General features: G+C 35.4%; 1 protein-coding gene across 3 annotated transcripts; it reads left to right on the forward strand.

Annotated features, from left to right (window-relative positions):
- The first annotated feature begins 469 nt into the window (after positions 1 to 469).
- LOC138703083 (male-enhanced antigen 1) lies at positions 470 to 26,335 on the forward strand. Of its 3 annotated transcripts, none has more exons than XM_069830660.1 (5): positions 470 to 532; positions 1,398 to 1,601; positions 8,036 to 8,143; positions 17,701 to 17,951; positions 20,433 to 26,335. In XM_069830660.1, the coding sequence occupies exons 2-4, from the start codon at positions 1,410 to 1,412 to the stop codon at positions 17,947 to 17,949; spliced, it is 549 nt and encodes a 182-aa protein (XP_069686761.1). In that variant the 5' UTR covers positions 470 to 532; positions 1,398 to 1,409; the 3' UTR covers positions 17,950 to 17,951; positions 20,433 to 26,335. The 3 variants fall into 3 exon arrangements, with proteins under 3 accessions (XP_069686761.1, XP_069686760.1, XP_069686758.1); XM_069830659.1 differs by having other exon boundaries at positions 477 to 544; XM_069830657.1 differs by lacking the exon at positions 470 to 532 and adding an exon at positions 604 to 867.
- Positions 26,336 to 27,271: the final 936 nt, after the last annotated feature.

The raw sequence follows: 27,271 nt of genomic DNA on the forward strand, positions 1-27,271 counted from the left end.
GTGAGGAAATACACTAGAAAAAAGGGGAAGTCCCCACTTACAAATGCACTCATACAACTTCTTTTCCAATCACTTTCCTACGAGAAAAAGCTGCGAGTGAAGAAACTGGGCAGGACCGTCACTTAATCTCCGATGACACTTTTTCTTCTCTAATAGCAATGAGAAATAAGATAAAATATGGAGTCAGACTTTTATTCTTGTTACTAAATATAATTAAAAGAAAATGTTCATCTCATGTTTTAAATATATAAAAACTAAGATTAGAAATTAAAGGAAAAATTAGTTATAAAGACAAAATCAGGAAATTCCTAAAAACTATGATTATTCATTCCTAATTCCCTAGATCAAGCTAATTCCTGAGTGCCAAGAAAATTCCCTAGAACTAGGGACGAATCCCTAGGATTGGCGACGCTGCCTAAATATACATAATCATGATCAGGGATGCCAGCTTTTATGTATTACGTAAGCAGTGGTACCAACATAAAAATGTTTTGAGAGTGACAAGTGACGGCAAGGTTACACGCGGCGACAGGTATTGTGTCTGGTAATAATGTTTAATTTGATATCCAATTTTCTAATACGACGAACTTAAAATTGTTCAAATTAGTAGCCGTAGGAGGAGTAATAACTGTAGAAGATAACATGACAAATATATACATTTTTGTTTTGGCAGGGTTATGTATTTTTCCAGTTACGACGTATTAAAGGAACGTGTTATAACCTATATTACACATTTTATAAGTTGACTATTTATGCCATGTGATACTTTTGTAGTGATATTCCATGAAGCAAAGTTTTGTATATGCACATGTATTACATGATTAGTTTAATTTTTACAGCTCATTCCACTCCATGTTCATTACCCAGGTAATAATGTGAGAGTTTCTATTACTAAGTAGGCTAATATCACACATTCATTAGCATTTTACCGTAGACAAGACGTAAATAATAAGAGTATATCCATTGCAGCGTAACTATCTAGTTTAAATACTTAATAATTTTTTTGTAGTTATCTTTCTTTTGTGGGGGCCCCTTTCCAGTTTGTGCCGCAAACTTGTATTTTCCCGTGGACGGACGTTTGAAGTTTCCCATTTGTTTCTTATGAACGATAATATTGCTGTTCTGACCCATAACCATATCACAAGCAATGTTGCAATACGATCCACGTACAATAATCTTTATTGTCATTGTCTGCCTTCTTTTGGATATGGTCCTTGGAGCTTCATACATTCGATTTAAGGGGAATATCCATCGTCCCGAAAAAACATGAATGGATGGAACTGGTGTACTCAAACTTAATATTTGTCCAATGAGGATTTTGTAATTTTATTAACGGGCTTTAAAGTTTAAATATGGAAATGCAGATTATGAAAACGCTTTAATTTTTTTATTTTCAGTCTTTAGACACAATGGTTGGAATGTGGACACCTGAGCCTCCACGAGAACCGTGTAATGAGAATCTCTCAACAGCTGGAGCGGGTATTGTAGTAGTTGAACAGGAAAGTTCAGACAGTGAAGATGAAATTGCAGCTTATAGTGGTTACGAACTTCTCCCCCAGATACCAATCGAACCTCCAGACAGTGGAAGCGAAGATGTAGATGTAAGTATCCTGTTATAATTTTATCAAGTAACAAATGGGTTAAGTAAATCCTGAAAAGACTAAGTATATGATTATGTCTCGTGACCAGAATATTGTACGAAATGGAACTATAAAAATTGGAGATTTTTCCTTCGAAGAAGTGGAAATTAAACACAGAATAAATATGGGAAATGCCTGTTATTATTCGGTTGAGAAGCTTTTGTCATTAGTCTGCTGTCAAAAAATCTGAAAGTTAGAATTTATAAAACAATTATATTACCGGTTGTTCTGTATGGTTGTGAAACTTGGACTCTCACTTTGGAACAGAGATTAAGGGTGTTTGTGAATAAGGTTCTTAGGAAAATATTTGGGGCTAAGAGGGATGAAGTTACAGGAGAATGGAGAAAGTTACACAACACAGAGCTGCACACATTGTATTCTTCACCTGACATAATTAGGAACATTAAATCCAGACTTTTGAGATGGGCAGGGCATGTAGCACCTATGAGCGAATCCAGAAATGCATATATAGTGTTAGTTGGGAGGCCGGCGGGAAAAAGACCTTTGGGGAGGCCGAGACGTAGATGGGAAGATAATATTAAAATGGATTTGAGGGAGGTAGGAGACTGGATTAATCTTGCTCAGGATAGGGATCAATGGCGGGCTTATGTGAGGGCGGCAATGAACCTCCGGGTTCCTTAAAAGCCAGTAAGTAAGTAAGTAACAAATGGGTTATAGGGCCTACTGAGCAGAATGGCTGTTCTTCGCAAGTCTTTAAAATTAACTGCCAGGAAGCTTTTGGAGTTTTTATTATTAAGTACAGTGCACATCGCTTATTGTAATCACGGGTAATGTTATCAATCAGTTTTATCACTTTTATTAAATCCCTTACTGAGAGATACTAAAACATTGCAAAAGAATTATTTATTGCAATCATTTGGGCTATTCGGTTTATATTAAGACTTTTTGCAGATTTGTGAATTTCGTCTCTGAGTAGATACTGGAAATATAAGTTAGTACTGTAACACGTGTCTCTGATCACTGTTAAGAATATGTCGAAGTCAATCATGAGTTGAAGAGGGTAGTTTTTCCTCTCTAGTAACAAATCGCACATTGTCTAGATTGTACAATCTTTCAAGAAAGAAATGGAGATAGGGGTGTTCGGAAAACAATGCAGTTGCATTTTCTCCTTCCTTCCAGCACCTTTAAAACTTGAAAATAGTGTGCTAAAAGTAAAATAAAACAGCTTCATCTTTTGATTTGTGATGATCGTTTTGTTGTTATTAGCAACTAGTATTAGCACGAGCATATAGATAATTATACAGTATGTGGACACTTCGCGTTGGTACCTTTGATGTAGCAGGGTTAATTTCAATGATCTTCAAACCAGTTTGAGCGTGAGATTCTGCTTTCTCCCAGGAGTTGGCACTGACATCACACCAGATAGCAGTCGACACAGCGAAAATATAACACAAAACAATTAATACATCTAGGTAGGCCTACATTATGTATTCAAATAAAATAAATTGGACCGATGAAATAATAAATCCGTCATTAACTCTAGGCTCTAGAGTTCCTTTATAATGAGAGTTGAGACGTTGACCCCCAACAACAAAATATGTAATGATTTGATAGTGCCAAAAATGGAAAAACAAAATTCCTATGAGAAATAAAACCATATACCTATATTGTATTGTATACAAATATTAAACGAATTTGATACATAATTTTATAATGTATTATATTATTTTATAATATAATTTATTATATATAAAATATAAAAAAATATTATTACAACTAGTTTGTCACTGAGAAATAAGGAAAAGCTGTTAACTTGAATTTATTTGAAGCAAAGCATCTCTGGATTATGCAATAAAGTAGCCGATGTACTTCGGTACATCATAATAATAATATAAGGTAGCTGATGTTTGGAGCCTGTGTCTCAACTCTATATTCAGTTATTATCTTAGCATGTGCTCGATTACACTAACCTCTAGTGCTTCAAAGTGGAACTAAATGCCAGCACACAGAGAAACAAAACAGGAAAATTTCCTCAGTGTCCATTCTGTATAATCCCTCTTCACTGTTAGCACCTCCATCTTTTGTTGCTTTACTACAGTCACGAAGCTCAATACTTAGGAAATATGCATCCATAGATAGTTGCTAACCAGTAGGATTGCTACTATCGCCTCATCACAGACAATGCAAAATAGTACCGGCACAGTCTATTGTTCCTAGTACCCTCAACAACTCAAGCTTTGTGACTGTATATACTAGACTGCAATTAAACTGTATTATTTTCCTAATTTTGAATTTCCTACATGATTTGTGACTAGGGTTGCCAACTTTTTTTGAAGAAAATACCGGAGAGTAAGGAATCGATAAAATATCACATATAAAATAGACAAATTATTTGTATCAGTTACTGAAAAACAACTTTATTCTACACTTCGGCAGCTAGGCTTAAAATAAGAGTATTTTGAGACAGATTTTGTTTCGTGTAATAGTTGAAGTCGACCGCAGTATTCAGCTCTGATTTGATTAAATGTGTCGTGCTCATGTTTTGAACATCTATCCAATTATTGTTCATGAGATGAAACATTCTCTTTATATGAGCATTACTACTTGGTATGTTTAGAACAAAACTAGCCAGTTTTTCCAAATTTATAGCATTAACATGGTTTGATTTTAAACGGGTGAGCACTAAAACCCATTTCTGGCAAAAATTACTTTCTAGAAAGACTGCATATTTTAATGCCTGTCTTGAACAATAAAATTCATCGTATAATCAATCATCATTCATTGCAAAATCAAATGTTAAAATAAACATTTTCACATTATGCAAAAATAAGGGAGAAAAATGCTCAAAAAGAAGAATGATACGGGACCCGGGGAGACTGTTAAAAATTAGAGACAAATACGGGAGGGTTGGCAGTGCTATTTATGACTTGGCATTAATCAATAATTCCTTGGTTTTATAACTATTTATTTTTCAAACCAGATATCCTTGACACCGCCAATTTTGAGACATTTCCTTGCATGTCTAAAAAACGGTGGGATAACAGACAGATATCATCAGCATGTTTTAAGTCCTTCAGGTGTCTGTTAAACTTCGTCTAGTACTTCTCTTTTTATCTGATATGTCTTCTGTCATACTAGAAGTATTGTTAATATCAAGAGTGGAATTATACATTCTTGTCGAATTCTGCTGGTAACTTGAAATGTTTGAGACAATCTTCAATAAAATATCACTTAGAAGAAGACTCCATCGTACAAATTTTGGATTAAATTTAGCCACAACTTTCCTTATGTTTTCATGCAACAGAAAATCGATGACATGCTGAAAATCAATGGACATTGAATAGTGTTTTATTGCGACTTCTGTATGAAAAGAAAAAAATATAAATTGAAGAAACTTATGTATAGCTGATTATTGTACAGTCAACTCCAGATGTAGTGAATCTCTGCGAACTTGCATATTTCATTCACTATATCTGAAGTGTCTCTCCCCTAACCTTAAATGACAGAAAGAAATGAAATTGTGGACAAGAAAATAAAACATTTCATTTTTTGGATTACACTGTATGCAGAAAGGGCTTCAGTCACAAATTTTGAAAAAACGAGATATCAATGGAAATCTTATCTTTATGGGTGACTCCATAGGCCTGTGCAGAAAGGGATTCAGTCCAATGCTTGGAAAGCTGGAAACTGAAGCGTCAGGCTCAGAGTTCTATGCAGAAAGGAATATAGTGTACAGAATGTTTCTTTTTCACTTTTCTCAAAACTAGATATAATGGACAGAAGCCTTTTCTGCATGGGGCGATTCTTATACTGTATACTGTTACCCACAGTTTATTTACTATCGACCCACGTCTGCTTGCGAAAGATCACGTTCAATGTCACTTATAATATTCGCCTTATCTTCCAAAGAAAACAATTTACACTTCGATATTTTTATATAGTACATTCACTGTTGGAACACTAGAAACAGATGATCAGGTAGAAATGACAAACACTGTTATGGTGTGACTGTGTACTCAGCCTTGGAATTTCCCGGTTACTTAATGGAAACTGGGAGAGGATTGATGGAGTTTGAAAGCCATCGAAATCTTACCTTCATTTATGCTCTGGACATAATGTCCATCCCCTTTTAATAAAAGAAGGCAATTTCATTTTCCGTTGTTTTGATGCTATCTGTCATAATGGAAATGTTTCTGAGAACAAAAGGCAACCCTTTGACGGTGGAGGATTAGAAATAACAGTAGAGTAGAGTGCCTGAGAACAGAATGGCAATCCTTCGACGGTGGAGTGAGGCAAGGTCGTCACGTGTTGCCTGGATTTATAGTACAGCTCATTGTCTAGGAATTACTAATCCTACCCTTGTCCTTTGACTAAAGGAGTAAGAAACTTAGAATGTTGTTCTCAACACATTCTTTCAACTCCGGATACAAGAAGGTCTGACTTCAAATAAGAATTTGTCAGGATACAAGGTTCACTATAAATGGAAATATTAATGTTGTTGTTTTCTAATGCCAGGCATTTGACAATAAAGTCATTTGACCTCTTGCACTCCAATATTTTTCAAAGATATTGTCATGGTTAGCCACTGACGCACAGATTTTGAGATGTTCTGAATCCATTTCTTGATTTGAGTTGCACAATGGACAGTTAGGAGACTGATATATTCCAATTCTATGCAGATGCTTGGCCAAACAGTCATGGCCTGTTGCCAATCTAAATGCAGCTACAGACGATTTGCGTGGTAAATCGGGAATCAACTGTGGACTGTGATGCAGAGAGTTCCATTTTTTCCCTTGGGATTGGAAATATTAATGTACTTTTTAATAATGCGGGTCGGGACCAACAATTTAGGTTCACTATAGCCGAATGTTCACTATAACCGAGTTCACTATATTCAGAGTGGACTGTAGTTAATATATGAAAAGTAAAAATACAGAGATTTTTGTATTAGCTATTGCTTTCAGACATCACTTCTCTTTAGTATATTATGTGACAGAAATAAATAATTATGATTTTTTCATGCTTCGAACTAATTGAAAGTTAGAAATGTGAAAATAACCATTAAGTAACTGTGATGAACCACTGCGAAAACTCGATAGGTAGGGCAATAAAGAATTATAAATACTGTAATAGGTTTCAGAAGAAACATCTGTTGTTGGGAATGACTGTATTGAGCTCAGTGGCGGCTCGTGACCAAATTATTCGGCGGGGCACAACTTAAAACACTAATATTGGATTAATTGAACCCATAGGTTCCTCACTACACGAACATAGGCTTGCCATACTGAATAATTTCTGAAAATTTCAATAGAAAAATGTAAATATAAAGAATGCAGTATACACCAACCTTTCTATTTATAGATGAAGTCTATTCTTCGACCCTTAGTTCGAACACATACTTCGATAACTCGCTGGTTGAAGTTAGGAATCAAACGCACGATTTTACTCATAATTGAAAGCATTGCTAATGCTGTCGGTCTTTCTTGGCGCAACTCTGCTGTCGAAATCTAATTGCCTTCCAATTAGTTCATTAACTTTATTCATATTGAAATGATCAAATACACAAGCACTCAACGAACACTAATATAACTAACTTCACACTTAAAATAGAAAAGAAGAGAATTATTAATAACACTCAGAATTTTATTATTGCCACTACGAATACAAACGCAGGAACTGATAACATGTATTTCATACGGTTGTCAATGTTGCCAACAATCTTTATAAAGAAAACAGCCTACCATAATTTTGAATATAGCTAAACTTCTATATTAACAATGTTAAACGGTTTAATTTTAATAGCTAAATTAATCGGAAAACATAGTAAAGCGTTACCTCTGATATGAAATATAGCAATTATAGTAACTAATCTAAAAAAACTAGATCTAGCTACAGAATAGCTAAGCTGGCAACTCAGTTGGTTTTTCGGGCCATGACAGTGTTACCATCATATTTCTATATGTAACGTCTTCCTCATCACGTTCTACATTTTAAAACCATGTGCGCCTGTGCACAAGATGACCACACGAATGACAGAGCCCTGGCCGATGCCTCCCCTCTCATCTTCTCGACCCTGCATCCATCACCTCACACCACTCTCTTGCACTTGAAACTCTGAGTTGTCTGTGCGCATGTGCAAAGGATAGGTACTAGAACTATGGTGCCCGAGACATGTTTCCACAATTTCACTTGCTCGATGTACCGGTAGCTGAAAGCATTCACATTTCACAGTATGTTTATATCTGAATGGAAGCTCTTAAATCATTAAGTTTTGAGCGGATAATTTTAAGCAAAAGTTATTATTTTTTTTCTGGGAAAATAAAACGAATGGGAGGGCACGTGCCCATGTGCCCCTTAACGCGAGCCTTCACTGATTGAGCTTAGAGGATGTGGAAATGCCTACATTGTTGTAACTTTACGAAATACTGTTCCAGGATGCAGTGAGTGGTGGCGAGCCTCCAGGGTTACCAGGATCTGATAACATGATGGCTGCTGGTGCAGATGTTATAGATACAGGTGCTTCCGTCATAGATGCAGATCAGGTATAATATTATTACAAGATCTTGATGTTATATTAACAATGTAGGGGTTACAGAACTAGCCACTGTTTAGAAATAATTGCAGTTTTTGAAAAACTATGCTTATACATTCATTCTAGTTACTTTTCGAAATGTGTATAATGTGCAATTAAGGTCTCTGTCCATGTTGTTTGATCTGATGCTTTGTTGCGAAAATACCATCTACTGTATGTCTTAAGAAAGATTTATGCAAAAACTCATAAAATACCAAACTATCATCAACAAAAAGATGGAAAAATTAAAACAATTTATTTACCCTCTCAACATACCAGAAATAGTGAACAATGCTGAATTGATAGAAACAGTTTTCTACATAAGAAAGTTGTGGAATTAAGGAAAGAAATCGTTGAATATACGCGATCCCAGTGGCTGATGAAGTTCAAATTGTGTTTTTCACAATGCATATTATTTTGCAGATCTAGCATGTTGAGTTCAACAGATGCAGGTGCTCCAGTTACACTAAATCAGCGTTTCTCAAACTATGGTCCACGGACCACCTGTGGTCCTCGAGGTCTGCCCTTGTGGTCCTTCAAAAGAGACAGAAGAAAAAATAAAATGCAAACGAATTGTGTATCACACTATAGCTGAAAATCTCAAAGTTTGGAAATGACACATGTCAATCATCGTCCATTTTTTCTCCCAGTACTGACATTTTATGAAATTTATGACCCTATCCGTTTACCGACTTCCCACTCCACTCTCAGCAACAAAAAAGGGATTTAAAGCACTATAAACGTGGTGTTTCTCGCCATCTTTTCCATGCACATCTGGCATCGCACCTGTAACCCAGCCAGGGACCATCCGAATTCATAACAAAGGACCAAAGCACCGAACTTGTTCATGCATTTATGATTTTCTTAATAGTTTTTCAGACACCAACCTGCACATTGAAATGGTCACGTACTGCAAGTCATATACCAATAATACAACGTGCCAAATTGCATCTTTACTTTTTGAAAATCGGGCATGGTTCTGCATTTTTTTATTTCTGTTTTTCCAAATGAGATAAGAAATTTTATGCTCCGCCTATTTTAAAATTCAGGTGAATCAGATCCAGAAATTCAAATTACAATACTTTTCTAATTGTACTTTTTGTAGTCAATCACACGTAACTTACAACAAATTCTGTGCATTGTTGATTCGTCGCTTGCCTGTTAGCAGTTGTTTGAAATCCTTCTTACGTGGTACACGCTAGTAGTTGTCTATGTCTCTGTTAAATAGTGCCTATTATACATAATGGAAAACTGGCTTCGATCCGATCTTTGAAAAGAAAGGAACATGATAATAGGCCTACTCTTCATTTAGGCAGTGATAATAGTTCAGAAGCTGTGAGAAGATATTAATATCAGTAATTCTAGTGTCATTAAAGAAATACCAAGTCCTAGTGGTTGCTGTTCAAAGAAACGATACTTTCGTAAATATGACAAGTGTTATTTGGAACTTACTTGGTGTAGCAATGAGCGTGAACCAAAAACCTCAGTGCATTGTTTGTTACTCACGTCATTGCAAAATAATGAAAATATTCTGCTATTCAGAGGCCTTGCCCTAATAAAGTTGATTATTTTAATGCTGTCTTGTAACATGAGCACAAACAGGTTCTTCTATTAGCATTAATTTGAATTAAAATTAATTAAATTAAAATTCATTGAATTAAATTAATTCTATTTTAAAATACAAGTATACTGGTATTAAAATATGCTACAAAAATTATAAATTTACTTTCGAAGGGAAGAAGAATAAGGTGGTCTGCGGAACTGTTCTGACTTAAAAAAAGTGGTCCCCACTTCAAAAAAGTTTGAGAAACACTGCACTAAATAAATTATCCTGTTGTTGCTTTTAAGTCAGTCCTAAGTATAAACAAAAATTTAAACAATAAAAAATTGTACCAGCTAGAAGATATTAAAAATAGAAATTACATACAGGTGAGCATATAAAAACAGTAAGCAGAATTATTTATTTGATTAATAAGCTTAAATTACTCCAGGTTTAGTGTAAGAGTGGTCTATGTAACGAGTACCGGGTACTAGGAAAATACCAAAATCTCTTCAGATTTCGTTTGGACAAGAGCAAAGAAAAAGTCTTATTGAAAATTTTTATCATTCATCATGAATTTATCCTTTAAGTTCGAACAGTGAACAAGGAACTGTATGTTGAAATCCTTCACTTTCTAAGGGATACAATCAGAAGGAAGCATCTGAAAAATGGGACATCAAGCAATTGGATTCTCTTATTCGACAGTGCACCTTCACATACATCCTTATTTGTCAAGTATGACCTCGCCTGGTATAATGTGACAACTCTGGAACATTCTCCATTTTCCCATGACTTGGAACATACTGATTTTATCTGTTTCCGCAAATGAAAAAGTAAATTAAAGGAACCAAGTGTCCACACCTGTGGCGTAACAGCGCGTCTGGCCACGAAACCAGGTGGCCCAGGTTCGAATCCCGGTCGGGGCAAGTTACCTGGTTGAGGTTTTTTCCGGGGTTTTCCCTCAACCCAATATGAGCAAATGCTGGATAACTTTCGGTGCTGGACCCCGGACTCATTTCACTGGCATTGTCACCTTCATATCATTGAGACGCTAAATAACCTAGATGTTGATACAGCGTCGTAAAATACCCCCCCCCCCAAAAAAAAAAAGGAACCAAGTTAACAGATTTTGAAGATGTTATAGGTAATGTAATGAAGCACCTGAAGGATTCTGCAAAGAATGGGTGCCAAAAAAGTTTCCAGCAACTTCACAGCGAAAGTGTACAAGCAAAAGAACGTTATCTTGAAGGAATTGTTGTGTAAAATTGATTGTATTTTGTTGTAATAAACCATCTAATAGTTATATTCTTGAAACCTTTTGAAGCTATTTCGTAGTACAGTGGAACTCCACAAATAGACGCTCACTCTCGTATACTTCACGATACAAGGTAAGCCAACGCATCCTGTCCCGTGCTGCACAGGGCTAACCAGTTGAACCAGTGCAGTAGTGTGCAGATACTCGTACACGTTGGCAGCAAGGCAGGGAACAAAAAATGTGTACTTACGTTGAAGCAGAAGTTACAAATATTGGAACGGTTTAAAAAAGGTGAAACAATCAGAGCCATCGCTCAAGAATTTGACATTTCGATCAGAACAGTGCATGGGATAAAACAAAATTCATCTAAATACGAGGCATTCTGTAGTGATTATAAGAAGCTTTATTATTACCAGTTGAATGTAGGATGAAAACACAGCTTATTTTGTGTAATTTCCTGAATTTAATCAATAAGGATGATTTATGTTCTCTCTTGAAGGGTATACACACCATTTTAAAATAATTTTATACACAAACACAACTATTACATGAAATGCTCAATAAGTTTTTGTAGCTTTATTCTCTCAGCGGCGATAGAAAAGAAAAGATGCGAAAACAAATGAATGTGGTGTATAAACAATTGAATGCTCTTTCATATTCAAGTATAAAAATATAGGGGTGCCATTTGAAATTTCAAAGTGGGAATGGCTGGGTGTGGGAGGTGAAATCTAAAATGCATTTAAGCCTGGTTTAAGACTTCCACCTCAATATCTAAATTTACGTGTTTTTTTTTTAAATTGAATTCAATTTAATTAACTGGTTATTTAGAGTGTAAAACAAGGTTGTTCGCTGTCTCCTTGTTTATTTAATATATAATATATTAATGCACTTATTAAGGACTGGCAAATTGATTTGGCCACACATTTTATGACCGATAAACCCCTTAATACTCTGCTCTACGCAGATGATTTAATTATATTAGCTAACACCGAAGACAACTTATAAATGGCAATTCTTAGGCTATATCAAAAAGCAAAAGAGTACAATTCAGAAATTTTTATACACAAAACAAAAGCCATGGCCTTTATTGGTAAAAATTCTATAAGAACTAAAATAGTTATCAATAACTTTGGAGTAGAGCAAGTAAATGCTTTTACTTATCTTGGCTGTAATCTCTCCTATATTCATTCTCGAGATATAGATAATAAATTAGTCAAATTTCAACAGCTGCTAAGAACAATTAGAAATACACTGTTTAAGAAGGTCCGACAAGACACAATTTAGAAATTCTACAAAACAATGGCCATTCCAACTTTGCTATATGGATCAGAAACTTGGACTCTAACAACTAATCAACTGAAAAGAATAGAAGCAGCTGAGATGAGATTACTAAGACCGTTAGCAGGCTACACTCTCTATGACCATAAATATAATGAAGACATCCGACAAGAACTAAATATCGCAGCCATTACAGAGACAATCCACAAATATCGGAGCAACTGGCATGAGCATGTTCTACGGATGCCAAATGATAGACTACCCAGGAGATTATTAAATTACAAACCCCTTGGGTACAGAGATCGTGAACGCCCGAAGAAGCGATGGAGAGACCAGCTTTTCACCTGAGACGGAACAGGCGAAATGGCCTAAACCCTGACAGCTATTGATGATGATGATGAAGTTTTGAAATGAAAGCCCTGTATGTAGATATATTTAGAGAGATTTTCCTCCAGAAGTTTGTTTTATGTTTCAGATGTATCACGTATATACAGTATTATACTTTATGACGGATTTGTTTTGTTATATATTTTGCATATACTACAATATATTATTTAAAATTATGTACGTTAATTATTTATGTTTCGGTCCGCACGCCATAAAAGACATTGTACAGCCCTTATGTTTACCAATGTCCACAGTACTCCGTAGTAAGACAGAATTCGCATACTGACCAGGAGTTACACTGTAGCAAATAGAGATTGCCTTGAACTTTGTGACCCAAGCATGCCTTTGGAAAATCTTTTGTGTCAATGGAACTAATGTTCACAAAACAGATAATCTATACTTAAGCATCAGTCAACTGAAAACTTCGTGTCAACAATAATTTAAGTTTAACGAGACACATTTATTACTTTTGAAGTCTCTTAAGGACACTTGGTAGAGAATATCAGCTGTTGTGTATGCTTTACCTTACCTCAAAAGAAACTGAATATTCTCCAGTACTATAGCAGAGAGACAAACAAAATTATCAGTTATAAAATAGACCCTGCCGAGACCCCCTATAAGTACCTAGAATTATTTTCTTTCAGTTGACAGCAATTAAATACTGGATTGAACATTTTTTATTTTTATTTTATTTTTTTTAATTTTTTTATTTTTTTTTTCGTTTGGTACCATTTTCTCAGAAACTATTTGTCAGAACTTAATACAAAAATTTATACGACATTTGTTAGTAGTTTGACATTATAGGCGAAGTCTTTTTTGACATGAAGTCTTAATTATTGTTTTTTTTTTAATTATTAACGTAATAAAATTATGATTACGATTATGTTAATAAACTCGAAAATAATAATTAAGATCTTATGTCAAAATAGCTTTCACTTACAATGTCGTACTACTAATAAACAATGTGTATACAAATTTTCTTCAAGTTCTAACAAATAGCTTCTGAGAAAATGATACCAGACGAAAAAAAAAATCACTCCAATGTTTAATTGTTGTCTACTGCAAGAAAATAATCCTAGTTACTTGTTATGGGTATCAATCTACTCAGCGAGGTTTGTTTTATGATTGGTGAAAATTTTGTTTGTCTATCTGCTATAGTTGTGAAGAAACTTCAATTTATTTTGTGGTAAGGTAAAGCATATGGAACCATATGGAACAGCTGAAAAACACTACCAAGCGTCTTTAAAGCTTCCATAGGCTTGTGATAGATCTGTAACATATATTTTTAACTCCCTTTTATCTGCTGTCTGAAGTGGGCCTGATTGGCGCAGTTGGTATAGCACTGGCCTTCTATGACCGAGGTTGCGGGTTCGATTCCGGGCCAGGTCAATGGGATTTAAGTGTGCTTAAATGTTGTTGTTGTTGTTGTTTTTTTCTAATGCCAGGTGTTTGACAATAAAGTAATTTGACCTCTTGCACTCCAATATTTTTCAAAGATATTATCATGACCAGCCACTGAAGCACAGATTTTGAGGTGTTCCGAATCCATTTCTTGGTTTGAGTTGCACAATGGGCAGTTAGGGGACTGATATATTCCAATTCTATGCAGGTGTTTGGCCAAACAATCATGGCCTGTTGCCAATCTAAATGCAGCTACAGACGATTTTCGTGGTAAATCGGGAATTAACTGTGGGTTATGATGCAGAGAGTTCCATTTTTTCCCTTGGGATTGAGTTATCAAATTTTGTTTGTTGAAGTCTAAGTATGTAGATTTAATAAATCTCTTCACAGAGTAGTACGTAGATTTAGTAACAGGTCTGTAAGTAGCAGTGCTGCCCTTTTTTGCTAAAGCATCCGCATTTTCGTTTCCCAGGATTCCACAATGGGATGGTATCCATTGGAATACAATTCTTTTATTGAGTGATATTAATTGAGAGAGCATTTTAGTTATTTCTGCTGTTTGAGATGAAGGTGTGTGTTTAGAGACGATTGGTAGAATAGCTGCTTTGGAGTCTGACAATATTTGGGTAACTGCATTCTTAAATTTATTGATGTGGCATAGAAGATTCCTGAGACTTTCACTTATTGCAATGATTTCACAATCAAAACTTGTTGTTCCATATCCAAGAGATCTATAAAGTGAGAAGAGACAGCACGTAACACCTGCACCGGCACCTTGTTCTCTGGAGGTCAAGGATCCGTCGGTGTATAAATGAAGCCAGTTTTGTGGAGGGTACCTAATATTAATTGTCTCTAAAGACAATTGTTTTAGTATTTCAGTGTTTACTTCTGATTTCAGTATTTCTTCTGTTAAATTTAGATTATATTCTATATTTAATAGAGTTAAAGGGTTTGGTTTAATTTGTAAGTTTTCTTTTAAATTCGGGATATTGATTTTCTGTTTTAATTCTTGAACAATGGATATGAAACTTTTTTTGAGTTTTCAAACTACAGAGAGGACTGTATGAATGCCAAATGTTTCCTGGTAATCTGATAAGTTTTTCATATTGAATCAGTGCTTTTTCTTTTATTGTCATTTTGATGCTGTTAATATTAGTGAGGAATCTCATAGAATCTATTGGCGTTGTTTTGATTCCACCAGTAATGAGTCTGAGAGCTTGGTTTTGAACATATTCTATGTCATTTATGAACGGTGAAGTAATTAAAATTTCTCCGCAGGTGTGCTTAAATGTGACAGGCTCATGTCAGTAGATTTACTGGCATGTAAAAGAATTCCTATGGGACAAAATTCTGCACACCCGTGATGCTGATATAACCTCAGCAGTTGCGTCATTAAATAAAACATAACATTTAACATTTCTGCTCTCTGAATATCTCAACCATTGAGAACTGAATGTGTCCCTCGTCTTTCTGGCTCTACAGAGGAAGTAGCCACAGCGTTACCACATAAATATATTCCCTAACTTTCCTTCGTGTTTTTCTACCTGCCTGTCCACCCACTCACCCTCCAGATGACTCTGCCATCTGGATGAGGGAAGAGAGAATGCTGTTAATTGCCGTGTCGTACTCTCTACCCCCATGTGGTTTACAACAGACATCAGAAGTCGTACATTTCTCCGTGCCCACTGTAATATTTTTCAACTAAACTCCAAAATATGTTTGTGCTCAAACATGTTCCTACTGGCCCTCAGTAAAGTGTACAGGTTCAAACTTTTTACACCTGTAGAGGACAATCCAAAGTGAAAAATATGCTTATTTGCATCTTCCTTTTACTAATTCTCGAGTTATTGGAATTGGGCCCATTATTTTTAGTTGAACCTCATATCTACCTGTCCTGTATGCAGTGGCGGTGCCTCAATAAGAGCACAAGAGCACGTGAACACCTTGTTTCCATTAATGCATGATTAGTTTTATTATTTAATACCGTATTGGCGTAGTGGGGATGTATAATATCAGAATCTAGTATTTTAAACTTCCCGCATCTTGCATAAACTTCTTATGTAAACTTGGCAACATCAGTTCACGTACAAACTGTGCTCTTTTCAAGAAGGTTACAGAAATTTCACGCATGCAGGGGAGAAAATTGTCTTTCGTTGGCCGCTTATGACTCGTCAAGAGCACAAAGCATTAAGTGAACAGTGAATCTGTCCTACAGATGTCAGGTGAATCAATGCCTATCATTTACATGCTATATCTCGAGGAGGAAATTTAATTAGTCTGTATTTTAGCCTGCAGGTATCAGCATCTCACTGTCGGAACATTTACTTTATGTGGATGTGTGTACAGTGCTGCTACGAGAGTGTAGTTTGTGAATTACTATACTTCAGTGTCGGCATATAGCATAGTTTAGCTTTCAAAGATGTGCTGGCTGAATGTGATGGTGGTATGAATTTAAATATCTCCATGGTGGTATATATTATTTAAGAATAATATTTACTGGCATGTATTTATGGTAATCAATCTATGCGAATGGGATTACAGTACTGGTATAGGCTATATTGTATCAGTGTGTTGTGAATCAAAATAATACTGAACACACGCTTTTGTAAATTGTTGTTGTTGTTTTCTAATGCCAGGAGTTTGACAATAAAGTAATTTGACCTCTTGCACTCCAATATTTTTCAAAGATATTATCATGACCAGCCACAGAAGCACAGATTTTGAGGTGTTCCGAATCCATTTCTTGGTTTGAGTTGCACAATGGGCAGTTAGAGGACTGATATATTCCAATTCTATGCAGGTGTTTGGCCAAACAATCATGGCCTGTTGCCAATCTAAATGCAGCTACAGACGATTTTCGTGGTAAATCGGGAATTAACTGTGGATTTTGATGCAGAGAGTTCCATTTTTTCCCTTGGGATTAAGTTATCAAATTTTGTTTGTTGAAGTCTAAGTATGTAGATTTAATAAATCTCTTCACAGAGTAATATATGTAGATTTAGTAAGGTCTGTAAGTAGCAGTGCTGCCCTTCTTTGCTAAAGCGTCCGCATTCTCGTTTCCCAGAATTCCACAATGGGATGGTATCCATTGGAATATAATTCTTTTATTGAGTGATATTAATTGAGAGAGCATTTTAGTTATTTCTGCTGTTTGAGATGAAGGTGTGTGTTTAGAGATGATTGATAGAATAGCTGCTTTGGAGTCTGACAATATAACTGCATTCCTAAATTTATTGATGTGGCATAGAAGATTCCTGAGACATTCACTTATTGCAATGTAAATTGTGGTGTGTGTTAATTTTTAACAAACGTAAACAATGAACTCTGTTCAAGTAATTTTGAAGAGTAAAGAACTGGGTAAACTGGCTTACCAGGAAAAATTGGAAATAAAAAGACTAGGTTCCATCATCATCATCATCATCATCATTATTATTATTATTATTATTATTATTATTATTATTATTATTATTATATGTTGTTTTGAATTTATGTACGGTTTTTTCGACAGTGAAACATTGGAATCATGACATTTCATATTGGGCTAAAAACGTACGATTTCAAATTCTCTTCGATTTTGGAACACAAAATTGTGAACACACATAATATTTTATCACAAGCCGCCACTGCCTGTATGAGACATTGTATAAATACTGTATGCAATTTTCAGTGTAACTTCGAGGTGGAGCGGCAAGCAGAGCTCAGGGAGGTGTGGTCTGGAGCATCTAGTGGAAATAACATTGAGATGGGTAGTGAACAGGCAGAGCAGGTGAGAGCTGCCATGGCCAATTTTGCTTTGCCGGCATCAGCAATACCTGCCTGGGCATCTGCCGTACCAGAGGAGCAGTGGAAACAGCAGTTGTTGGATCGAATACAGAGGCTGCAACAGCGACAGGGAGATGAACAGACTAAAACCTGAAGGTATAGCAGGTATCAGTTTATGTACATCATTAACAACATTACTTAGTTCCTTACAAATGGCTTTTAGAGAATCAGGAAGTTCATTGCCATTCCCACATAAGCCTGCCATCGGTCTCTATCCTGAGCAAGATTAATTCAGTCCCTAGGTAACATATACCTAGGTAACTTTGCTTTGTACTATAATATTGTTTTCATTAGTTTATTGATTACTTTTATAAGGCTAAAGATACCATCAATATCAATTTCGACTTATCATGTCATACTCAATGTCTTTGTTTGGGATATAACTTTCTTTATGAAAGATGTGTTTAATTCACTTAGTACAGTAAGAGGCTTGGAATACCTACATCTATATTCCGATTGTAACCTTAGCTGCATTGAAAGGATCAATTGCTCTCCTGAAGAATCACCTATATTCGAAATCAAACTAAGTTCAGTAGCATTCTTTACTTTTTTGTAACAGTTACCTCTCTAAAATAGGTATATTGCCACTAATCTCAAAAAAATTATTTGCAGCTATGTACTTGTAGGGATTTCATTGTTAAAACAAAATCAATGGTTCAATGAACTTGTAAAAATTTCTGTGCTTAAGTACTCTTTGTCCCTTGTGGCAGCTCACGAATGTTGAGAAGATTTATAAATTTACTGTGGAATTTATGTGAATATTCCTTCTTAACTTTTTATTATGTTAACGTTTAAAAGACAACAGCAATATTAAGAAATTGGTATTAGTACTGTTGTTTTACACATAATATAGATAATATCATACATAAAGAAGCCATATAAAAATAACAACATAAAATTTCACGTTCCGTTTGAAGTTTGCACACTACTGTTTTCTGAATTCAACAGGCTGCTTATTCATGTACATAATCCTTCCTCCTTCCATACCTAGAGCTTGATGCCTGCGCACGATGTCAAGGCCAGAAAAATGGGCTTGCTCTGACATCACTGCCTTAAGGAGCCAACTATGTTTCATAGAGATTTTTGTCTAAAATCATAATTTCTGTATGTTGACTTTCCATAACATTACCTTCATAAGAGGTACTGTAAATCAAACTGGTATCTCTCAAAGGTTCGAAGAAACTCCGCAGATTTAATAGAACCAAGTGCTGTAGTTCTTATGATTGGATACTTCATCAATGGTCATACTTAGGGACCGGATTTTTATGTGATTACATATTATATTCCTTTCAACCTAACCGTATATAAATAAGAAATCTTTGCAAATCTTGTAATTACCATTAATATATTAAAATTTGATGCTACATATTTTTACATATTTACCCCACATTACATATTATGGCTTAGTATTACATAAATCTACATATTTAGTGGTTTTATTCATTTTTACTTCTCTGAAAGGGGAAAAAAAAAAAAAAAAAAAAAAAAAAAACTTATGCTGACGAAGTTTACAATTTGAAATACACAGATTTAAAAAACCTTTTTACCTACCCAAGAAAGGATATATTTCGGGACGAAACATAACGTCCTTAGTTCCAGGAAGTAATAGAGGCACTCACCCCATACCGCCCACTGTAAATATGAGTAAAAAAAAAGGCACCATTTCTCAAACAACTACCTTGTATTGTAAAAATCACTCAGAAAGTAGCTTTGCCTTTATGCGGTGGATGGGACGAGGACGACATGATTTGTCTCCAACTATAATTGTTCTGCAGAACTTTTAACAAGCCGTTCCCATGCGATTTGCAATCTTAACCACCCTCTTCCTAATTCTTCCAAGGAAAACCCATGTCAAGTCTGACATGAGACTTTCAGGTTATTGCTTCAACTCTTTATTTTAAATTTAGTACACCTATATGGAAGTGGGATTTTCCGAGCAATTAGAAAGTATGGTTCTTGGCTGGAATAATCCTACCCTTTTGAATGAGATAGGAATGTCACTTTTCAAACAACAGTTTGTAAATGCCTATAGTTTGAGGTTTTAGTAGGTACTTGTTTCTTACAGGGAGCAGCTAAAATGCATGTGTCCCACATCTCCTTTTATTTTCTCCTAATCCAGTAAAGGGAAACAATGTTTGCAGTACTGTTGTGTCATTCATTTCACACAGTACTAGTTTTAGTACTTCCAGTACCTATAAAGTGCAAGTGAGTTTATCTACTGCTTTTAACTAACTGAAATGGCCCCTGTATCTTCAACCCTAATGACAAAAATAAAATCATGGTTTGCAATGGACGAAGCTTTCACTACAGATGGAAAAATAGTAATGTGTCAAGTGTGTGGTAAAAAAGTCGGGTGCTCTATGAAATCACAACTGGAGAGTTTTATCTATCCTATACCTGTCAGATATTGATACTAAATATTTTCATGATTTTACATATTTTGGTACATATTCAGCTTATTTTTCTTACATAAATATGTACATATTTCACACGATATTGCATAAAAATCTGGTCCCTACTCATATTTCATCAGACGTGTACAAAACTCAGCATTGGCCCAACATTGGACTGTTTCAGATTGTCGTCATTGTTGTTCAAGTGAACCAATAGCTGCAGCATTCCTTTCCACTGAAGCAAGAAGTTCCATCATTTAGCTTCAAGTGTTAAGAATCAGAACAAAATTGTCACATCGTTAATAAAAATGAGATCAAAATTAAGACAAAAGTGAATGGCCATGTGAAAAGGTTTGAATATAGTGAACTTCGGGTTGTTATATCTGTGCCCTTGAACAGAACTTGTTTGCACATAAGTGACATAGTGCTGCTTCTACTTGTCATGGAACACAACCATCCAAAGTTGTTAAAGATTGTGGTTTCTTTCCAACGAAATTTGGGGTTTGACAGAATTCATATTTTTACCCGAACCTAATGTAAACAAAAACTGTGTGACACACTCCTCATAACGTACAGCAGTCAGGTGTAGTGTGAAGTAAGCGGACAATCAAAATTAAAATTTTTAACTCTTCTCATAATTATACATGTTGTTTCTTAATCATATTTAGTACTTTATTGTGTTCTGAGTTGGGGGGGTAACACGTTACAAGCGATGCTGTTACTATAGTCGCGACACTGTTATTCCCGGCGTGACTCCTCCTCTTTGCTTACGTCTTAGGAAGTCAAGGCTCTATAAAGTCTAGGTAGGTAGTATCGTCCGCTATTTTTGTTCTTTCGTTGCCGATCTACCAGACGAGGGATCTATTTGCCACACCATTAAACAATATCATGTCGTAGCTCCTATGATAATAAATTAAACGCACTGTAATTCAGCAAATAATTGAGCGACAAATAACGTGCTTATTTGCTTTCTGTAAACGCCAACGAAAGAGCCAAAATGGCGGGCGATTATATATTAAGTATTTATCCTTCTTCTTCTTCTTCGGTTCTACAGCCGGGTTCCAGCCTTGACCACCCCAACGATGCTTTTCCATGTCCTTCGATCTAACACCTTTGTTTTCCATCCTCTAACACCTGCTGCTATTATAACCTTCTCCACTTCATCCAGCCATCTTAGCTGAGGTCTCCCTACTTTTCTGGTACCAACAGGTATAGTGAGAGTCAATTTCTTGCAAGGATCAAGTATTCATCCAGCCTTAGGAAATGCTTTACATCTTCATCAGCGAATCACAAGACGCACACGTTTAAATGTAGCCGACTTGCAACATGATTGGCTGCCGGAAATTAGAGCGACGGGACTTTAGTAACAGTTGCATTTTCCAAAATAATGCACAGCAATGACATTATTATTTAAATAAAGTAACTAACTGCAATGATGTAACAAAAATGTAATTGAATCGCTCCATGCAGAAAGGTCTTCAGTCACAAATTAAAAAAAAAAGAACGAGATATCAATGGAAATCATATCTTTATGGATGACTCCATCGGCCTGTGCAGAAAGGTATTCAGTCCAATGCTTGGAAAGCTAGAAACTGAAGCGTCAGGCTCAGAGTTCTATGCAGAAAGGAATATAGTGTACAGAATGTTTTTTTTAGTTTTCTCAAAACTAGGTCTAAAAGACTGAAGTCGTTTCTGCTTGGGGCGATTCAATTACTGTTTTTGTATTTTGATATAAGAGTCTCAGACAGTATAATACCGGTTTTATTTGTAATAATGTCAAAAGTTATTTCGATTTTCGATAATTTGAATAATGAATATTATTATTGATGCTTTCCCTCGCTTGCTCTAAGCCCCCCTTATATCTATTCCATTCATTGTGGCAGATATTTCCACCAACCCTGTTCTTCCCCACTCTCCCCCTGCCCCCTAGGTTGCTTGGTCATGTTCTGAATGTTTGTCAGCTGTGCAACAATAGTGTCTGCAATCAATCAATCAATCTTCTTAATGTATCCAGCTGTTTGCTGACAACATAAAGTCCACTGTAGTCTATTCAGTTTTTGTTTTTCATGAGAAATGAGGGGTATTTTGATCGGTGTTCATTATAGATACCTGTTGCTAGCAGCCAGAGTTGGAGATAGTATCTGCTATAAAATAAATGTATATAGCTGTGCATATCCTAAAATCTGCCTTAGAAATATTCAAATTGTCAATTAAATTTCAGTTGTATGCTTTTTATTTGAAAATTTCATATGCACCAATGAATATACTATAGTCATGTGACTCGAGAATAACATCCAATCTCCGATGTTACATTTGTTTCAATTTTTACGGTTGGAGGAAGTACCAATATCATAACAATTATAACTTTTTGAAAAGTAACTCTGTGTTGATAGCTGTAACAGTAAGTGTACAAATAACTGTAATTGTAATTGTAACTGTTACTTTTACAGGTAAGTACTGGTAACTGTAACTTAGTTATTTTTAAAAAAGTAACTTACCCAACTCTGATTGTGTTTTAGATCACATTTCCTATTGTTTGCACTTAATAATAAATAAGCGAGGAAAAGAGTCATCAAATGTTTGTGACATATATAAAGCCAGCAACAGGCGGCAGCATAGTATATGAAGAGGTCCGTTCCAAACCGTATTAAGTCCACTGATGTATTTTTTTTCAGGAGAGAAGAAAAACTGTTTATGTGCCAACTAAGGGAGGTAAATTAAAATATTAAAATTATTAATTACTAGAAGAACTTAATTTATTAGAATCAATTATATTTGAAATCACTTTTACATCAGACTGTCCTGAAATTCAGAAAATATCATGGACATAATACGGTTTGACATGAACATGAAAAAAAAAATCTTCCTCGATATTTGTAAAAATTGAACCAAAGTAATTGTGTAAATTGCTCCTTGATTTACTCCTATGTAATATTGAATCACAAAGGTATAATGTTCATTAATGTTAACGATCTTGATCAGATTTCTTATTTGTTGAGAAAATTCTTTCCTTGACCTTGCGTATATCATGTTCGGGAATTGGACAACAGTGGAACCGACCTTCCCTATGCTAGCATTGTGGTTCGAACAATGTTAAATCAGGATCCTTATCAATGTTTCTGCAGATTGAAACAAGAATACTCTCGTCATATGTACATTACATGATTATTGTAGAAAACAGATTCTTAATGAAAATAAGTGTCCTAAACACCTATTAATTATTAATAAAAATATAGTAAAAATTATACCGAATTTCACTTTGTTCCTTTGTGCTGTTTTCTTCTTTACCCTTGTCCTCCCTCCATTTTCACGGGTAGACTATCACATGCACAACTGGACTGTAGCGGCACTGAACTGATACAAAGATCGACAATAAGTCAATACTGTAAATTGGCGCTAGTTTTTCTCAGTGCAGGAAAATTGACACACAACCTTACAATGAAAAATATTAATTGGTTTTGGACAAAATATGGTTTGATTCGGACAAACACTTGGACATTATGCGGTTTGCCACGAACACCCAGTTTCATGCATTCTTTTCAAAGGGATTTAATACAGTTAGATCCAAACAGTCTTCACAGCGTGATAGATCATGTTCAGAACTATACGAAATCATATAAAACTCAATTTCGTCTGTGAGTGGACTTAATACGGTTTGGAACGGACCTCCTCATATCGTCGCCTGAATGCAAGAACTAGGTAACTCGAAATTTGCGTTTTTTAGTTACCTCTTTTATAGCATAGCAAAAATCGCACAAAATGTAATCCAGGATCTAGGTAACTGATCGAATGATACCAGCGACATCTATTTTCCAATATAACAAATAGGTAAAAGGAAACGAGACATATTCCTTAGTGCAATAAATAAGTAAATAGACAATGTCACAAAATATGAAAAATCAAGTTACCTAGTTCTTGCATTCAGGCGACGATATGATATATTTCTTGTTTGAGTTAATTTTTTCTGTATAGAGTATTTTATAAATTTCTAACAGTAGATTTTTTTGTACATTGTGTATCAGGATTTATTAAATTATATTAGGTATGTATTTTTTGTTTCCCGATTTTAAGGGATTTAAGTAATTATTCTAGTTATTGTTTTATAAAATATTAATTATAGTTATTACTAGGCTCTGTATTTCAGTTATAAACTGCCTGTTCGAAGTATATGTGACGTCACAGCACAGATATGTTCGTATACAAAATAGTTACGCATTGGCCTTCTTCCTCTAGAACAAACCTGCAGAACTCGCAAAGTAGGGGAACTATGACGTCAGCCTCACTCCACTTCTATTGGGGATGATAGACTTCCACCCCGAGAATGAATGTTGATGCAGCCGAGCGTAACTAGAACGCCGTGACCGCACAGGTAGAAAAGGTGGGTGGGGTAAGAACGGGGAGGAAAGCAGTCGCTCTCAAGAGCTACAGTTCTGCAGGCCTGCTCTAGAAAGTCAAAACCGGGACGCAATCATAGTGAGTAGTCTTATCGATCACTGCTCTTACTAGTCATATTATTTAAATAACTATAACTTTGTGGCTGAGTGAAGGTTCATTGCAGAGGTAAAATGTCTTAGGTTGGATGCTCAAGCGTTAAGTATTGCAGCGGATAGTTGAGGATATTTGAACTAATATTTTCAACAACATTACATATAAATTATGTAAAGTAAACGTAAAAGTAACAAAAACAATGCACTGAAGAACACTGTAATACCAAAAGACACAAAAATTGTGTTGAACGTAATCCAAAAGAATCAGTACCATCAAAATATGAAAATTATGAACATCTTAACTCGACATTTAGCATGGATTTGTGTAGCCTACCGTGATGTTCAATGTCAACATCTCAATTAATAAATTGACTAATGTACATTTTAGGGAATTTCTGGAAAAGTACATAGAAAATTAGTGGGTTTTCAGTGATGAGCGACATGTAACATCTTAATGAAACACGAAAAAATATCAGGCAATAGGAATATGTTGTACTACATCATGCACCAGTAACGTCATGTGCTACTGAAAGAATTTCTTGCAATATAAAATCATTTCAAGTGACACCCGCATATGTTCAAGTTCCGTAACTTACGAATGCACGTTATTATTCACTACAAAGATCATGACGAAAATGAACATCATGGCTCAAGCATGTGCTTACTAGTATAAGGTAGCTTTAGAATGTCGGGAGTTGACTGTACTCCAAGAACACACAGCAACGACGTGTTTGTTTACATCCTTATCCGTTGCATTACCTGTGTTCGGCGTACTATATACCCAATGTGTCTTTAACTTCAGTCTTTAGGTAGCTGGAATACGAAGCCTAGTTCTTACTATACCACCTATTGTAACTCTCTTCATCGTTCACTTATTGTACACAACAAAAAAAGTAACATAAAACACAATAAAGTACTAAATACCATCAAGAAACAACATACTAGTATATGATTATGAGAAGAGTTAAAATTTTCAATTTTGATTGCAAACTATACTTCATACTATGCCTGACTGTTGTATGTTGTGAAGTTTTATTATTTTTTATTTACTTTTTTTTTTTAATTTTATTGGGTTATTTTACGACGCTGTATCAACATCTAGGTTATGTTGTGAAGTACATACCATGTGATTTTTATTTACATTAGGTTCTGTTCTAGACATGATTCCAGTATAACATCTTACATCGCTTAAATAGCAGATTATTGCTATGCAATATCAGATCATTCATTGTGTAATTCTTTACGAAGTGCAACTCTTGTTATTGCTGGGCTCTCCATTTCAGTACTGTTTTATTCGATTCGTAGTAATGTGTAATAACCAGGGCTCAAATTTAAATGCAATACAAACTAAAGTGACATGAACTATATTTGGATAGGCATGGTGTAAATTATGGTTGAGAATACATAGTTTACAATGTTACGAAGTTAACTTATCCAACGACTTGTTAAGAAGACAAATAGTGACTTATTGAACCGTGCTTCGAGCATATTACATGTGCAAGTTACCATTACAGTGGCTGTCAAAAGATGCTTGCTTAAATTTTTTTTTGTTTTCTTTACTGAACATCTACTACTAAAAGAAACTAGAGAAAATTCTGTACTTATTTCTAAACTATCAATATTTAATATACTGTATAATTAAATATATCTGGTACCAGTAACACAAAATAAAAAAATAACAGGAACACTGCAAACAAGGAAAAAAAAATTGTCCAACATAAAGCAAAACTTTTACTCAGGGAGAGAAAACTTACTTATTAACGATACATGACTATATTTTCTAAAGTCAAAAAGAAAGAAAAAGAGAGAGCTTGCCATTACAGCCAAACATAGCCGAAACTAGCAGTACACTTGTCAGTGGTGAGTAGGATTTCTCCAAATTCACCTCCTCTCGCGTATTCTAGTCAGGTTAAAACACTCTGATAACCTGCTATCTTATTGCTTGAATTGCTGGTGTCATGGTTACCGGGGAGGAGAGTTGTATAGTTGTCTCCACTGTCCACTGCAGATTGCTCGATGTCGATTATACAGGTTACAGCACAATCTGTTTTCTTTCGGTACGAATTATTTGTCAGCTGGCTACAGACTGGAAAGTCCGGGGTCCGATCCCAGGTGGTGACAGGATTTTTTCTCGTTGCCAAACTTTCAGAATGGCCCCGAGGTTCACTCAGCCTCCTATAAAATTGAGTATCGGGTCTTTCCCGGGGGTAAAAGGCGGTCAGAGTGTGGTGCCGACCACACCATCTCATTCTAGTGCCGAGGTCACGGAAAGCATGGCCCCCCCAAGTGCCTTCATGGCATGTTACAGGGATACCTTTACCGATCTTTTTTACGAATTATTTGTACTATCTGTAATGGACAGGCATCACCAACTGGATGTGGTTGGCTTGACGTAACTTACATCTTAGTCGTGTTGAATAGTAAAATTAATATAAAAGGAAAAATGTCCGTCATTTGCTATAACTTGTCTGTGATCTTATTTCAGCTGGAATCAATGCTGTCATATAGTATTCTGGTAAAATATTAAGGGAGACAC

The sequence above is a fragment of the Periplaneta americana genome, chromosome 7, assembly GCF_040183065.1.
Source record: "Periplaneta americana isolate PAMFEO1 chromosome 7, P.americana_PAMFEO1_priV1, whole genome shotgun sequence".
Lineage (NCBI taxonomy): Eukaryota > Metazoa > Arthropoda > Insecta > Blattodea > Blattidae > Periplaneta > Periplaneta americana.